At 40.4% G+C, this 16,350-nt stretch overlaps 1 protein-coding gene across 2 annotated transcripts in view; it reads left to right on the forward strand.

Annotated features, from left to right (window-relative positions):
* LOC105289374 (zinc finger CCHC domain-containing protein 8) overlaps window positions 1-13,483 on the forward strand; it is a 19,075-nt gene extending 5,592 nt beyond the window's left edge. The window contains exons 1-10 of one of the 2 annotated variants that reach the window (XM_023528188.1): window positions 7-49; window positions 3,441-3,544; window positions 3,674-3,739; window positions 4,299-4,359; window positions 4,833-4,975; window positions 5,264-5,406; window positions 7,542-7,663; window positions 8,653-8,739; window positions 8,985-9,102; window positions 12,078-13,483. In XM_023528188.1, the coding sequence (XP_023383956.1) occupies window positions 4,342-4,359; window positions 4,833-4,975; window positions 5,264-5,406; window positions 7,542-7,663; window positions 8,653-8,739; window positions 8,985-9,102; window positions 12,078-12,859 (1,413 nt within the window). In that variant the 5' untranslated portion in view covers window positions 7-49; window positions 3,441-3,544; window positions 3,674-3,739; window positions 4,299-4,341 and the 3' untranslated portion in view covers window positions 12,860-13,483. Of the gene's footprint in view, window positions 1-6; window positions 50-3,440; window positions 3,545-3,673; window positions 3,740-4,298; window positions 4,360-4,832; window positions 4,976-5,263; window positions 5,407-7,541; window positions 7,664-8,652; window positions 8,740-8,984; window positions 9,103-12,077 lie in introns of those variants that run through there. The other variant, XM_023528187.1, reaches the window with a different exon arrangement.
* The last annotated feature ends 2,867 nt before the right edge of the window (window positions 13,484-16,350 follow it).

Raw genomic sequence — 16,350 nt, forward strand, 5'->3', positions numbered from 1 at the left:
TAAAGTAGAAGAATCCTGTGCCATTAAAAACAACAAGGAAGCTTTTAGTGTAAGTTTGGACATTTTAGCTTTAGAATTCTGCAGATACCTGTTTCCTATCCTATGTCAATTGGGCAGCGTTTAAACGATACCGTGGAATAGTTATATGATATCAAATGATCACACATTCTTTTATTACATTTGTTATAAACAACAATGTAGACTCTACATATTATAGTTGGCTTTTTAATAACGATTTTATTGTGACCTGAGGCACAATAGACATTGTCTAGAGGACTTTATTTTTGTCCTGACTGACCTCTTTGTATTTATTTTCAAGAACCTGGGTGAAGATATAGAAAGCATACTTGTTGAATTTATAGATGTTCGAAGCTGAGAAGGATAAATAGTTAATATAACAAATGGCAGATAGGAAATATAAAATGTTGCCAGACTCAAATAATAGATGAAAAATAGAAGTTTAACGGGAATGAACCTACATTAAGCCTTTCAGTACTTATGCAAAATTCAGCAATGTCAAAAATGTCAATGCAACGTAGTTGTGTAATTTTGCAACTTATAATTTTCTGAAGGTGATGTAATTCTGGATTCTATTAAAGGAAAAGTCATTTTCATGTGTATGGAGTATTGTGCTCCACTGTGATATACCACAGTTTTAAAGAGGGAGCTGCAGGGATGATGAGCTCACAGATCTTGTTGAAAAGATTTACAAGGCATGTCACATCTCTGCCAATGTGATTAGGGGCTGTTATTTACAAAGGTATCATTTTAGATCACTCTGTATAGTACCTAGGGGCAGAACTAGGGCCAGTGATTGGATTGAATACAAAGAGGCACATTTCAACTCCACTTTTTGAAAGCGGGAATTGCTGTCAGAGATGTGAAAAATGAAATAAATGGTACCTCTCATGTTTTTAAAAAGCTAATTCCATGTTACTGCAGTCAAATAAAGAGAGATTTCATCAAGCACTTTAAAGAAGGATTTCTGAATTTGAACTAGATCACTTCGCATTTCCCTTCTAACCTGAGGTTCTGGGACTTAAAGTGGCACCCGCTTGGAAACTGGGAATTTTGCATAATTGTTAATTTTTTTCTTTAATAAAGACTAATAAATATTAAATGCTCTGTTCTACCAGAGACGATTCTAGTCGAAAACAGCTTAGACTAAGGTGATAACAGTGGCGATGATTCTAGGTTCCAGGGACGTAGCAATGAAGAAGAAAAAAGGCAAAGTCCTTATTCTCATTGCATTACATTCTAGTGGGGAAGGCAGTGCTCTGAAGAAAAATAAAGCAGGGGAAGAGTTAGAGAGTAACCGCGGGGCAGTTGGTTTGTTTAGTGAGCACTTCGTGACAGCCCCTCTGAGCCAGGACCTGGGGGAATTGAGGGAGTGAGCCCTACTGCAGTGCGCGTGAAGATACGCCAGGCAGTGGGGGAAAGTGGAAAGACATAAGGCGAAAGCGAAAGCAAAACGTGTTGCTAAACAGCCAGTGCTGTCCTAAGCTCGTTACAAATATTACTCATGAATCTCATGTTACAGATGAGGAAATAGACATGAAAGTTACGTAACTTGCCAGGTGCCCCTTAGCAAGTGGCAAAGCCAGGATTTGAATCTGCCTTCTGACTCCAGAGCGTATGATTTGAATCCTTATGTTGCCTTATAGACAATAGTGTGGACTTTGGATTTTACTCTGAGATGAGAGCCATTGGATGGTCTTAGGCAGAAATGTGACATGTTATGACCTGGTTTTTTAAAGAACTGGCTCTATAGAACAAAGAGTCTGTAGCCAGTTGCATATGGAAGCTGGAAACCAGTTAGGATTTATGTATTCCTCTCTGGTGAGAGAAAGTGACAGCTTAGACTAAGGTGATAACAGTGGCGATGAGAAGTGGTCAGAACCCAGATGTACTCTGAAAGTAGAACTGATCAAATGTGTTGATGAACTGGATACAGAATAGGAGCATGAGAGAGTCGTCAGAGTGACTCAGGGTTTTGGCCTGAGCACCTGGAACTGAGTCGCTGCCTTTTGTGTGATGGGGAAGATGGAGGGAGGGGCAGGCTCACAGGGGAAGGGACCCAGTGCAGTTTGAAGTAGGGCAGTGGAGGCTCTGCATGTTCAGGGACAGCTGTCAGGTCGGCGCTTCATGTACAAAGTTGAAGTGGAGGTGCGGTCAGAAATGGGCATTGGGGGTTGTCAGCGTGTGACTCATACTCTATGCTGTGGGTCTAGAATCAACTAGCGAGTGAAAGAGGAGGACTAAGGGCTGAGCCTTAGGAAGATGGAGAGTAGAGGAGGACCTAACAAAGAAGACAGAAGGACCGGTCAGCAAGGTAGGAAGAAAACCAAGAAGATGCTGTCGTGGAAGCTAAAAGAAGATGATTCTAGAAGAAGGAGGAATCAGGTGCGTCAGTTGTTGCTGATAGGTTAAGATGAAGATAGAGAACTGTGCATTGCATTTGGCTGCATAGAAGTCACTGGGAAGCTCCACTGTCAAATACCTTAGTGCAGCGTTAGGAACAGAAAGAGACCTCACTAGAGATGTTCAGGAGAGAATGACTATTGTTTTAATAAAAATGGGTGGGGCCCTGCTAGATTAAAGGAGACTAAAAAGACTTATCATTTTGGGGACAGTTGCAGAAAACTGAATATAGAGTCGATATAGGTGATATTAAGGCGTTATTAATTTCCTCAGGTGTTACAGTGGGATTGTGGTTTGTAGGAGAATGTTCTTAGAAGGCTCATACTGAAGTATTTAGGGTGAAGTATCGTGAAAATTGCCTGTAGCTGGTTTTGTGTGGAAGCTGGAAAACCAGTAGGAAGTCATCTCAGCAAGAGAAAATACTGGCTTAGACTGTGACAATAGTGCTGGTGACTGACTTTGTTTAAATGACTCTGTACAAAGTAAGTGTGTGTGGTGTGTGTGTGTGTGCGCGCGCGCGCGCAGACAGATGCGCATACAAAAATGTCCATTAACAAATCTCAAATCTAGATAGCGGGTACGTGGGTGTTCATGGTACCATTTCTTCAACTTTTCTGTATGAAAATTTTCCCCAAAAATAGGAAGTAAAAGACAAGACTGAGAGGGAAGGAAATGGAAACAATAAATATAGACAACTTTTCTGAGGATCTTGCTGCAAAGGAGGCAGAAATGGGGAGTTGGAGGGAATTGTGAGTCGCTGGCAAGTTTTTAAGTCTGAAGAGGGTGCAGCGGATAGTGATCCAAAGAGAGGAAAAACTCAGTGATCTAAGAGGCATAGGGGAATTTAAAGATGTAGCTTTTACTTACACATCAAAATCTGGCTCCTTTAACTAAGGAGGTGATTATTCTAATAATTTCATCCAAAAGTAAATTGTAAAAACAATTACTCATAGTCTTACATTATTTACTGTCTTTTTTTTCTGCTTAAATAGCAATATTTTTTGACTTGTTTTCTGCAGGTTGTAGGAAGTGTCCTGTATTTTACTAATTTTTGCCTTGATAAATTGGGGCAACCGCTACTAAATGAAAATCCTCAGCTTACCGAAGGATGGGAAATACCCAAGTATCCTACATAGTGAATGAAGATCTCTTACGCATCTTGCCATTAAGTTCACCTTTAAAAACATTTTAAAGACTATGATAACTCATTTTGCAGACTATGATAACTATTCCTTAATAAAATTCACTAAAGGTACCAGCAAGTCTTCAGCCACATTGTTTCTCTAGAAGGGCAAGAAATACAAGTAAAGGCAAAAAGGTTTGTGTGGGGAGCTGTTTTTGTTTTCTTCTTCTTTTTTTAACCAAACCATAAACTTTTAGCTTGAAAAATTAATATTCTTTATTGCTGGCTCACTATTAATTACAGATTAAGCTATAATTTCAATATGTAGATATATGCTAATGTTTAAATTGATCACGTGTTTATTGGAATTCATTGGTTCATGCCCGATGTGCCTGGGTGGGTGGAGAGGTTTAATTGTTGCTGTCAGTTCGATTGCTGTCCCGAAACCATCTGCCCCTTTCCCTGTTGCCTGGAAGTGGGATCTGTTTGCCTCTGTTCTTGTTACTAACCACTGATGAAACTCGGAGGTAACAGGTCAGTCAGGAGCTTGGGGTTCTTGTTTAAAAGACTTGGTTAAAAGTACTGTTTGTTTAAATCACTAAGTACAGGAGGCGAAAGTGTAGCCATGGCAGATCTTAGTAATCTGTGATGTACGCACTTTCTTCTCTCTGATATACTTTGCTGTCAGAATTTTATTGACTTGCTATTATATTTTCATTTACATTATGAAAATCTTTGTTTTTTGACCAAATAGGCCAAAGCCTCACTGTTTCAATTGTGGTTCTGAAGAACATCAAATGAAAGATTGCCCAATGGTAAATGTTTATCATATAAAAAATATCTTTGAACCAGAGCTATCTAATGTTTTCAGTGTATTTATGGCATTGTGTGATGTGAAGAAACTTACTGTGTAACTTTCCTGTAGTCATTGAATTTGAAATCTTTTCAAATTTGTACTTAAATTTTAAGGCATTAGATTTTTTAAAAAATTTACTACAGTGCTCTGTATTTGAGATGAATGAAACATTAGGAGAGTGGATTTTTAGACAGCTTATTCTGAAACTTGATTTTATGTTATAATAATACTGAGATAATAAGAAATTAGAGTGACTGCTTTTCTTCCTTGCTTATTTTTCCAAAATATCCACCCTCTTTTATACTTATTCCTTATACATTAAAACTGAAAGACTCAGTTTGCTTGACGTAAACAAAGTACTCATATTTATTTAATTTCTGAAGTATTTCTAAAGTGCTTGATACCATTCTTTTCAAATGCACTGCGATTTAGCCTCGAAATGCTGCTCGAATAAGCGAAAAGAGAAAAGAGTACATGGACGCCTGCGGTGAGACAGTCAATCAGAGTTTCCAGCAGCGATACCATGCAGAAGAAGTGGAAGAAAGATTTGGAAGATTCAAGCCAGGAGTCATTAGGTACCTCTTGTCAGTTTTTCATAGAATGTCATTTGTATTTCCCCAGTATTTGGAACATTCTGTGTTATCTTCAGGGTAATTAATTATCAGCACATAAGTTTTCTCTAGCAAGGTTCTAAATATACATCAGTTCACTTGAAAATAGTCATGGAAATTTAATTCTGTATTTGATAGGCACCATGCCACATGCCGTGTTAACATAAGACAGAATTGCTTTAAAACAATCAGAACAGTGTGTGTTTCCATCCAAACAAGAATACAGTATTTTTTCTTTCTGTTTTGACTTAGCGAGGAACTTCAGGATGCACTGGGTGTGACGGACAAGAGCCTTCCACCTTTTATATATCGAATGCGCCAGCTAGGATACCCACCGGGATGGCTCAAAGAGGCCGAACTGGAGAATTCGGGGCTCGCGCTCTACGATGGAAAAGGTATAGTAGATTGGGTTAGATAACTCAACATACGTATTATCTTTTTTTTTTTTTTTTTTAATTAAAGAATCACAATAAAATGTGATAGGAATGGCTGGCTTGTAAAATATGCTCCCAGTTAACAGAAAAATGTCATGATGGGGTTTCCTTTGTTTTACAAGGAAGGAACTAAAACTTCATTGAGAATTCCCAGATGGTTATCTGGGCAGACCAGCTCACTGGTCTAGTGAGGCCAGAGCGTCAGCTCTCCAGCTAGTGCTCTTTAAATCCTTCTCAGTAATGGTAACGGAAGAGTATGTCAATGCCAGGAGACCTGTGTGATTTAGAATACATAAACCCTCTTGTAACCTAGAATTCCTCTTGTAGGTATCTACTCTTGAAAAATATTCGCAACTGCGCACAAGGAAATGCGTGTATGTGTATTTTTGTATAATTGACTATGATAGTGAAAAATCAAAAACAACATTGAGGCCCTACAGGAGAATGGCTAAACAAAGCATGGTAGATCTGGCCTGTGGAATACTTACAGTGGAGTGAATCTGCATGGCGGACATGGCAAAACCTCTGTGCAATACTGAATATAGAACGAGTTTCTGGGTAGTGTACATATTATGATGCCGTTGATCTTAAATTTAAAAAAAAGAAATAAACCCACATGGATGAAACAGTGCTGTTTTCTCTCCAAGTGCCATCTAGGTTTTAGGGTTTAGACTTCTAGAAGCCTTCCCTGACCACCTTACCTAAATACGTCGCTCCTTCATTCACCCCACCTGTCCTTCCACTCTTTATCCCATGCCTTGTTTTGTGTTCTCCATACTTTGTCACAATTTATATATACTTATTTCTGTTTTACTTGAGTACTGTCTTTTCTCAACTAGATTGTAAGGTTATGATTGCTAAAAGCATGTCTATTTTTATTCACCAATATATCCTCTAGCATGTAGCGCAGTGCCTGGCATGTGGTAGATAATAAGAAAATATTTTTTTGTAAAATTAAAATGTCTTAGTCAAAATACAGCAAACTCAACCATGCTAATCCCTGAGATGGGAAAGAGGATGGGGCTAAAGATGTTAGTTTTATCTCTAATGCTTTAAATTTTTTTAAATGAAAGTGTTTCCATATCTTACTTAGTTAATTAAAAATATTTTTAAACATTTACCAAGCATCACTTCTCAGCCCCAAAGAGGTATTTAGCTCAGTTCTTCCTTCCCTCCCTCCTTCCCTCCCTCTTTTTAGCTTATTTGATTAGAGATTCTTTAGACAAAAGGTTGTGGATAATTGAGAGCGCCTTACATCTCTTTTAATCTATAGATTTCCTTTCTTGTTTTTAACAAAACTACGTATTTTGTCCTTTAGAATTTTTAAGATTGTGCCGATGCATCTCTCTTATTTTGTTGTTATGTCGTTACTATATTGTTGTTATTCCTCTGTCCCTCTGTTTATTTCCTGTGAATCATGCTGGCATCAGCCATTGGTGATCATTGCTTATATCTGTTTATTAATGATGGGTTGCAAAATGGTTGAATTCTCATTCTTTCATTACTTCTTGGCTTATTAGCCAGAATACTTTTATAAAGAGAAATTTGTTATAATGTATATGATTACCTTAGATATATAGACATTATAGGACTGGAGAATAAAATGCATGATTTATTTAGTAGTTTTCAAAACTGAAAGTAGTTCCCAAGTAAGTACCCCTCAAAGACTGCTCTCATCTAAAGCAGTTTTAATGTTATGTAACTCTTAGGGTTGTTACGTGATTACATGAATTATACTACTGGTAAACTATTTAAAACACTATCAGAAAAGAAAATACTACAGTAAGCATTATGTAAATGCTTATTAAAAAAAGCATTGGAATAGACCAGTCGGCAAGTCATAAGATCAGTGCAAAGTCGACTTTTAAGCAACCCACAGAAGAACTAAAGTTGCCAAGATTTTAAATATTTTATCAAAGTAATGTCCACGGCTGTTTAAAAATTCTAATCTAATGGTTTGGGGATACTATAATGAAAGCCATTCTCAGAATAATTCTCTTGCCGTGAATGCGAGCACTTTCTAGGTCAGCTTTTGGTCTGGAGAAGGATTTAAATTGTCATCTAGCAATATTAACCCTTTTGATGGTCTGTAATAGATGATGCTGATGGGGAAACAGAAACTGGAGAAATACAACAGAATCAAAGTGTCACTTATGATCTCTCGAAATTGGTAAACTATCCAGGATTTAATATATCAACTCCCAGAGGAATTCCAGATGTAAGTATATATTCTTTTATTGTTCTGAGATATGACATTATTATGTATTTCGTTCAAAATGTTAGCTTATGTACTAATCTCTATTACATAAGAAGTAAATGTTATTTAATGTGTTTAATTTTTTAATTTTCTTTATGTTGACTAGAATCCTAAGTGAAATCTTTATTTATCCGAAAAAGCAAAAAACCACCAGTTTTTTCTGATTCTATGCCCTAAGGAGCTAAAATAGAATGATTAGCTTCTATAAATCTAAAACTATTATAAAATTTAAAAGATTTTTTAAAAAATAAAAACAAATAGATGATTTTTCTGTTAAATATGGGATGATTCTGAGACAGTAAAAGTTTTACAGAATTACCTGGGAAGTGAATGTTTGCCTTGCTTAAATCTAAGTAGGCTGTTCTTTTTCCTGAAATGCGCATTCTTCAGTCCCTCCCTCAGATTTAACTGCCTCAGTCCCTGGAATCTATGGGTTTAACAAGAAAGAGCCCAAAGTGATCCTGATTGAGAATCCCTGTTGAATGTGCTATTGGTGATGAGGGAGAAACGAGTGATGTTGAACCTTAAAGATGAGCGCTTAGTTTGGAAAGGGAAAGACGAAGCCGGAACACCCAGCAGGAGTAAATGAGTTAGGGGAAATGAGCGATGGCCAGTCATGCCAGCAGCACTGGTGCATGATGGGAGAGAGACTAGAGCCAGCCAGGCTGTGTGTACAGCCCATGGCGTTACTGCCTCAGTCCCTCAGTGCCTATAATTTTGTCATAGGCAGAACGTGTGGGGGCCAAGTGACTTTGTTAGGTAGTCCGTTAGTGTTCAGTCCTGATTTTTCTGTAGGCGGGGTTGGGTGGTTTTTTTTTCCTTTAATGCACCATTATTTTGATTAATTCCCCCCAAAAGAAAAAGTCACATATGAAGCAGAAATGTAATTTGAGATCCCATTCGCTTTGTGCAAAATACACACTTATTTTTTCCTTGTCTTTCGTCATTAGGAATGGAGGATGTTTGGGTCCATACCAATGCAGGCCTGTCAGCAGAAGGACGTGTTTGCCAATTACCTTACTTCTAACTTCCAAGCGGTAAAGAGACCTTCAGGGTGTCCTTTGTACAAATTTATTGCATAGCTTGGTGGGATTTTGTAGCTCATTAGAATCTTACTGTCTTCTCAGTTTGTAAAAACGCACTCTGTCTTCTGATGAATCAAAAGGAAAAAGGTAGCTACATTCACTGGTTACCTAGACTTAGCTCCAGATGGGTTTCTACATCATACTTAAGTCTAATTCTTTGTCCACGCTGTTTGACTTCGGTTTGGTTCCTCCATTAGCCAAGTGCGAGGTCTGGCAGCAAGAGGCCTTCGTCGCAGTCCAGCCCGAGCAGTCCTAAGAAGCAGAAGAAGGATCGTGGCATGGCAGCCTCGCCTGCCGACATGGAGCTCGACTCGGGTAGGTTTGCTCATGGTTCGATGTCATCGAGAAGGCAGGACAAGTTCCTATGCTCCTGAGCTCCGTAAGAAAGGGGTAGCTCTTTATGAGCACCAGCTACGTAGTAAGTGTTCTGTCTTATTCTTGGAGATCAGAGCATCGCCACTGTTACTGATGAGAGCTGGGTTGGAGGACACAGCTCGGTGTGAGGGCCACATGGGTCAGTTGGGGGGATCCCTGAGTCAGGCAGACCTACCCACCCCCTCCCAGCAGTCCTGTGTCTGGATGGGCCCTAAGGCGAGACGGTGCTCTGAGACAAGCAGTGGAGAGTGTCCCCTGTGGCAGCTCAGTCCCAACAGAGCCAAGCCGAGCCTTCCCATCTCTTCCTGATCGTCAAGAGTCTGTCCACCTAGAAATGCAGAATGGCACAGAGCCTTGTCCACCGACGCTCCCGGCTTTTTGCTCTCTCAGCCCTCTGGGCAGAGCCGTGGGGCCTGCGGTCAGGCAGGACTCTTGACGGTCCTTTTCAGCAGATCAATCAATCGTGGATCAGGACAGCTGTGCTCCCGCCTTTTGGAGGTTCCCCCCCTCCCACCCCAGTACCAACCACTGCTCCTTTGGGACTACTGATGAGTGGTCTAGATTTTGCCTCCAAACAGCTCTGGAATGGATCAGAAAACTGGGTTAATTGGATAAACTCCGAGGCTACTCTGAATCCAAGGCTGGGCTGTTTCCCATCCCACAGTATGTTAGCTCCTTTGGTCCTGTCTGAGTGAGGTTAAAGGGCAGCCTTAAGATAAAATGCATACAGACACTTTAATAGTAAGGTGCCAGCATATAAATTGCGCCAGATTTGAATGTGAACTCCCCTTCTCAGTTTCAAATTCCAAGAGAGAATTTAAAGGTCACAGACTAAGGCCTTTCAAGTCCAAGGGAATTCAAATCCAAAATCTGATTATTTTGCCTGAGTGACTTCAAAGTCTAAAATCAAAACCCCAAAACCATTTTCTCAAAGTTTTTTCTCTGCTTAGTCTCAGCCGTAAGAGTTCTCGGTGACCAGGTAGTGTTTGCAGCCTGGGCTTTTAGCACCTACGGCCTTAACCTTAATGTCCAATCTCACCTTTATCAAGGCCGAAGAGTTCATAGGAAACAGAATTATTGCAGCTTTTGCCAAAATACCGAGGAAATTTTGAAAACAGGCTATTCCCTAAAATCCAAAAGCACTTGTCCCAGACCAAATTACATTCCCAGAGCCCAGCACTTCTCAGTGTTGACAAAGGCCAGAGCAAAGGTTTCTGAGCAAAGGCAAAAATATTGGTTTCTCTCTCTCAAGAACGTTAGTTGGTGTCCGTTGTCTGACTACTGCCTGTGTACTTCAATTCTGTTGGAAGAAATCTCCCCATAAGAAGTGAATTTTGGTCTTAGGCACTTACAGTGCCTGGGAGGAAAAAGCCACCTGTGCTTGGTGTTTTGAACCATATGAGACACAGTTGCCAGCTCTCAAAGTTTGGGAATTTGTGGTGTTGGCACCCCTGGTTGCTAGATCCACACACTTACGTGCAGGCATTTTTAGCCCTGTGCTGGAAGCTTTTTCTTCTATTTCTTGTTAACAGATTGCTGAGGCCTGAGAAACCTGCCTCCTAGGGCAAGTTCTCTCTCTTTCTCTTTTCATATGTAATTAACCAATCCAGCGCCAGCGGAGCCCACGTGATAAGGTGAGGCTCTGGACCGCGTTTTGTGGTTACCTGGACTGAGAAATTCCATTCACCTACAGCTCCATCCACCCGGAATCTCAGCCCTCATTTCTAGCCAGTTACCAAAATCCTGACATCTCAACAATTGCCTCTTAGTTCAGGCCTTTCTTTCACCCAATCATCCTTGGTGACCTTATAACTGATTTTTATATATATTTTTCTTGTGGGCTCTTATTCATTCTTTGCTCTTCTGAGCGAGCTCATTTCTTAAACTCTAAATTGCATTGTATTATTCTCATTACAGATCTTACTGCCTGAACAGTAAAGATCAGACTGGTTTTGCATAGCCTTCAAGATTCTGTGTTATTCAGTTGAATCTTCCAGGCTCTGTCCTAGGTCCTAAGGGCAGGAAGGTTACTAAGACGCACTGCTGCCCTGCGTGGCTGCTCTGCCACCCGGGATTGCAGATGTGTGAATGTCTTAACATAAATGTGGCGGCCCCTAGAGATACCTACTACAGAGCCATAGGATTACGTGTTGCCGCTACAGGGCTGATTACAGCAGACAGTGATGGGGACCTGGGTGGGGCAGAAGGAAAGGGAGGCCTCTTAGATGATAAAACAGGTTTCAATTTTGGCGATTTTTTAACCAGAAACCAATAGTGGTGCCATTAATGAGAAGAGCACATGAGAGCAGAGTCCAGATTTTAGGAAAAGATCCTTTGTTTTGGACAGGTCGGGTCTGTTGTGTCTGTGGGACACATCGGTGGTGATGATCAGTGACGAGGTAGCCACATGCACCCACAGTTCAGGCGAGCAGTCGAGACTTGATACAGAATTGGGAAACAGGCCAGGGGGTGGCCCTGCCTCGTCTCCTCAGCTTTGTCCCCTCCAGCCTTGCACACGCTCAGTCCAGCCTGCCTGCCTTTCCAGCCAAGCGTCCTACTGCGATCTTCCGCGGGCCCCTGACTTCGGTCACAGCGGGTGACATAGCAATGACTCCGTGTCTCCATGCTGCTGTTTGTGTCATCTGGCTCTAAAACGATGCACACAGCACTAAATGGGATTTCCTAAGGGGTTAGAGTTCCTGACGCCGGCAGGTCCTGTGGCTCTCGGCTGGTGTTCTTTTCAGGTGGCTTGAGGGCAGGAGGCAGTATTCTTGGTGTGACCATCCACAGAGTTTTCCTCCTCAAGCCAGTTATTTCTGGCCATCGAATCTCTGCATACACCCGAGTTCAAGTGATAAATGTTAGTAAAACGGAGTGCTGTGACAACTTAAAGTCTCTTAACTTTGTCATTTCAGACGCAGACGGCCTGCATGGTTCTCCGAGCAGGGGTGCTTTTCAGTTCCAGCCGCCACTGCCCCCCGAGACTCCTCCCCCTGCACCCCGGGGGACTCCTCCGCCCACCTTCACACCTCCACTCCCCAAGGGCACCCCACTGTTGACCCCCAGTGACTCGCCACAGGCCAGAGTGGCGGCTATGGCCATGGACGAGGACACGCTGACTCTGGAAGAACTTGAAGAACAGCAGAGGCGGATATGGGCGGCCCTGGAGCAGGCCGAGAGCGTCAACAGCGATTCCGATCTTCCTGTCGACACACCTTTAACTGGGAATTCGGTGGCCTCTTCACCTTGTCCAAATGAGCTAGACCTCCCTGTCCCAGAGGGAAAAACATCTGAGAAGCAGATGCCCGATGAGCTCGAGGTACTGGACGCCTGTCCAGAGAAACTGGAAGTTGAACCTCCCTCCAGTCCAGACTCCGAGGCCGTATTGCTTTGTCAGAAGGAAGAGGAGGAGTCTGCGCAGGCAGACTCTGAAGGCGGTCTCCTTGATAATGGCAGCATCATATCAAACTGTGACATTAGGAATGGAGACGGCCAGAAGCCCCTTCATGTGGACACCAGTCCATCAGCCGCCACTAAAATTCATAGCCCGGTACCTGACATGAGCAAGTTTGCAAGCGGGATAATGCCGTTTGAATTTGAGAATATGGCAGAATCTACGGGAATGTACCTCAGGATAAGAAGCTTGTTAAAGAACTCACCCCGAAACCAGCAAAAAAGCAAGAAAGCGTCTGAATAACTGCTTGACAGAGTACCGAGAACTATTTAAGTATCTGTAACTTTGTGTTCTGGTAACTAGTACTAAATGGACAGATAAAATTGTCTTCCCATTTGTCCCTTCCATGTTTAAAAATCAATCCGAGGCTTTTTTTGTGGCCTAAAGTCAGGCCTGTTTTAAAGAACAGAAAGACTGGGCTTGCTGGTTTACTATATTTTATTCTCACTAATAAAAATGGGGTGGGGGGGTTGTATGTATGAGCTGGTTTAGAGATAGTTTATTAAGGTTTATACTATTTTTGGATTGTGTCTGTCAAGAGTGATGGTTTTTATCTGTCTTTTGTACATTGTTTTCCCTTTCTACATTTTGCTAATTATCCTGTATATAAGTTTAATATATCACTTTTTAAAAGAAAAAATTCTAACCATTTTAAATTCATATTTCAACTCCGACAACCAAATGAGAAGAATCAGGGATGAGCAGCTTTATCCCATTTGGGGTATTTTTGTAAGTGATTTACATACATCAATTTTAATAACACTTTTACTTTTTTATAACTTCATTCTTCACATAAGCGTGCTATACAGGTATGTTCGTCTTTGTGTACAAAGGTTTAATAAATTAGTTTTCATATACATAATCGAAGACCTTGAAAACAAAAAAGTGATTCAGTTAAATTAGTTTATAAAATCCTGTAAGCTTGGAAGGAAATTGCAAAATTAGCGGTTGCAAAGGAAATATAAGAAATTGCAAATTTGGGTGTTTTCAATGGATTTCAGCATTAAATATAGAAACAGCAGAATCTTCTAATTATTCTGAAAAAGAGGCAACTAGCCTTTGCACAAAAATAATTTTCTAGGTTTGAACCCGAAGATGATAACTAGTTAAAAATAAAAAATAGACATAAATCGCTTCTCTCAGATCTATAAGCTAGAGCTGAAACTATGGATTTTCTCTTTATGCGGAATGCTAGTTCATCTTCATAGTCAAGGCTGTGAAAACAGATGATCTTGAACTATTAGTCTCAGGTAGTGTTATCCCACTCTTAGGCCAGGAGAGGGAGCAAAATATAACCATTCTGGATTTGGTTTTCAAGTTGAGAACTTGAGTAACCAAACACTGTTCTACAAACAGTAAAAGGAAGGAAAATTATATGAAAGGGGAAAATTTATTTTCAAAGCTATCACAGAACATGGTAGAAATTGAATAAAATGTTGAATACTTTTGGCTTTTTTCTGAGTTGAAGTATATAATAAAAGTAATCTTTTACAGTAATTTAGTGCTTTTACATACATTATCTTACTCAGTATTTCTGTTGGATAAGCATGGTGTCACCACATTATATATGACATAAGGAAACTTCAGTGGCATAGAGAGGTTAAAGGGACTTGTCAACATTCAAGCAGTGGATTTTGAGAGGCTAGTCTTCCACTAAAGACTTGCCTATCGCCCAGATCACAGAAGTGGTTGTTTAAAATGTGTCTTTAAGTATTGTTTTAGTAGAGTCTTCTTTGGATACAAAAGATACCTAACAGATACCTCCTTAGCATATGCCACACATGTTAAGGTATTTTTGTGTGTTACCCCGTTTTCACAAGCCCCATAGTAGATAGGTTTGGGAAACTTCATTTTTTTTAAAGGAAATGCCTAAGACACACAGCTGGTAAGTAACCTAGTGAATCTAAATCCAGATCTGTCAGACCCCCACATCCATGCTCTTAACCACGGTACTGCCTCCCTGTCCAAAGCTCTATAAAGGCGTTTGTTTCTCCAAAACTTGGCTCCTATTTCCTGATTTATTCAATGACGAATTGAGGGCACAAGTTGTGTTATATATATATAATGTTCTATGTGCTTTGGGGCATTAAAAGAAGACTGGTAGGATCTGCTTTAAGGAGCTTATTATACACTGGTGGGAGAAAATGGAGGGTTCCCTCTTAGTTAACCAGATTCACTAAGTGGCCACGTGAAGAGGGCAAGGTACCCGGGTTATTTGGGGGTGACAGGAGAAGCACCTAGAGAGAACTGGCTTCAAATTCACAGGGCCACAGGTTTAAATATTCACTTTTGGAGCGTATTTGAAGACTTCTGGAAAGAAAAACTGAGTTAACCTTAAAGGGTAGGTAGGAGGATTTCCATAGATAAAACGAGCATTGAAATGTACAGGAAATAGCGTAAGTAAAAGAAGCAGAAACGCTCAAGAAATGTAGAATGGTAGAAGAAAAAATTTAAAAGGGTTGTTCATTCACTGATGCATAGAACTCTTCATTGCTTTGCTATGGGGTTTGAATTTTATTAAGGAAAAGGATCTGCTAAGGATTTTTCATTGCACTCACCTCACTGAAAACATCCAAGCAATTTAGGAAGAGAAATCCTGAAGCCAAATTCAGAATAAACTGGAGAGAGGAGACATTTTATAGAAGGGAACCTACAAAGATGGGAAGTAGTTGCCTTAAGAAGGTGCCCCATTTTAAAAAAATTGTCTGTTGCATTTGTGTATTATGAAGAGAGTGTTGGGTGGAGGAACGAGAAATAGTTTGGACATGTCCATGCTATGACAGGTCTCCAGGTGTGGGTAGGTGAGATCATAACCAAACACTTGTACTTCAGGATGGACTTGGAATAGGGGTGGGGACCGGCTTCTAATCTTTGCCTTGGATTCAAAGGAATGTGAATTGTACAGGCTGCTAAAACAAAGCTGGCTCTTTATCTCTTTTATCGTCTCCTTGAGCAGGTAAGTGGAAAGATGGCATCATCCTTACTAAAATACCAAACGACCGATTTCCATGCACCTCCCCCCCAACCCCACCCTCCGCAAAAGGTTGCATTTCCTTTGGTGGGCAAAAAGTCCATCGACTTTCTACCAATAAGAGGCTTCCTCCTAGTTGGTTCTGTTCTTCATGTTCTCAGCTGGAGTGATTTTGCCCCTCTTTCTCATTATTTTGTAGATTATTAGCAGGCAAAACCAACCAGGATGCTGTGAATATCCAAGTGGCTTATAAGGCATGACTCACTTCCCAAGAACCTCTGTTCACACAGCCTGTGTTTTTCTTTAGCATTTAGGAAAATTCATTTTCCTTCGACAATATATATTCGTTTGATTTAATGGTACAAATTCACTTTTAAATGTTTAGGATTCAGTTATTTGTCAGTGTTTATAAATAGCTCTTAATTACAGAGCCATTACCATATTCTTAATAAATTAGAAGTCTCTGAACAAGTATACTTTCTAAATCACCAGCGATCTAGCTAGAATGTTATAATGGAACGTTGAAGTAGAGGGTAAAAAAGTGATAGCTGTCTAAAAAAAAAATTATTTTTTGGTCTGTGGAAGGAACTGCATTGGGGTGGGGAAAGTGAGGATATAAGATTAGATTAAACTGAAAGAATTCTTTATAGTGTTGCAGTATATGTCTTTGTCATCCACACTTGGATTTTGAATTTGCGGATTTTATAATTCAGAAAACAGCCTCTCTGTAAAATTCACATCCCATACGCTTCCATTAGTTGAC

Source organism: Pteropus vampyrus, unplaced genomic scaffold (genome assembly GCF_000151845.1).
Source record: "Pteropus vampyrus isolate Shadow unplaced genomic scaffold, Pvam_2.0 Scaffold23, whole genome shotgun sequence".
Taxonomy (NCBI): domain Eukaryota; kingdom Metazoa; phylum Chordata; class Mammalia; order Chiroptera; family Pteropodidae; genus Pteropus; species Pteropus vampyrus.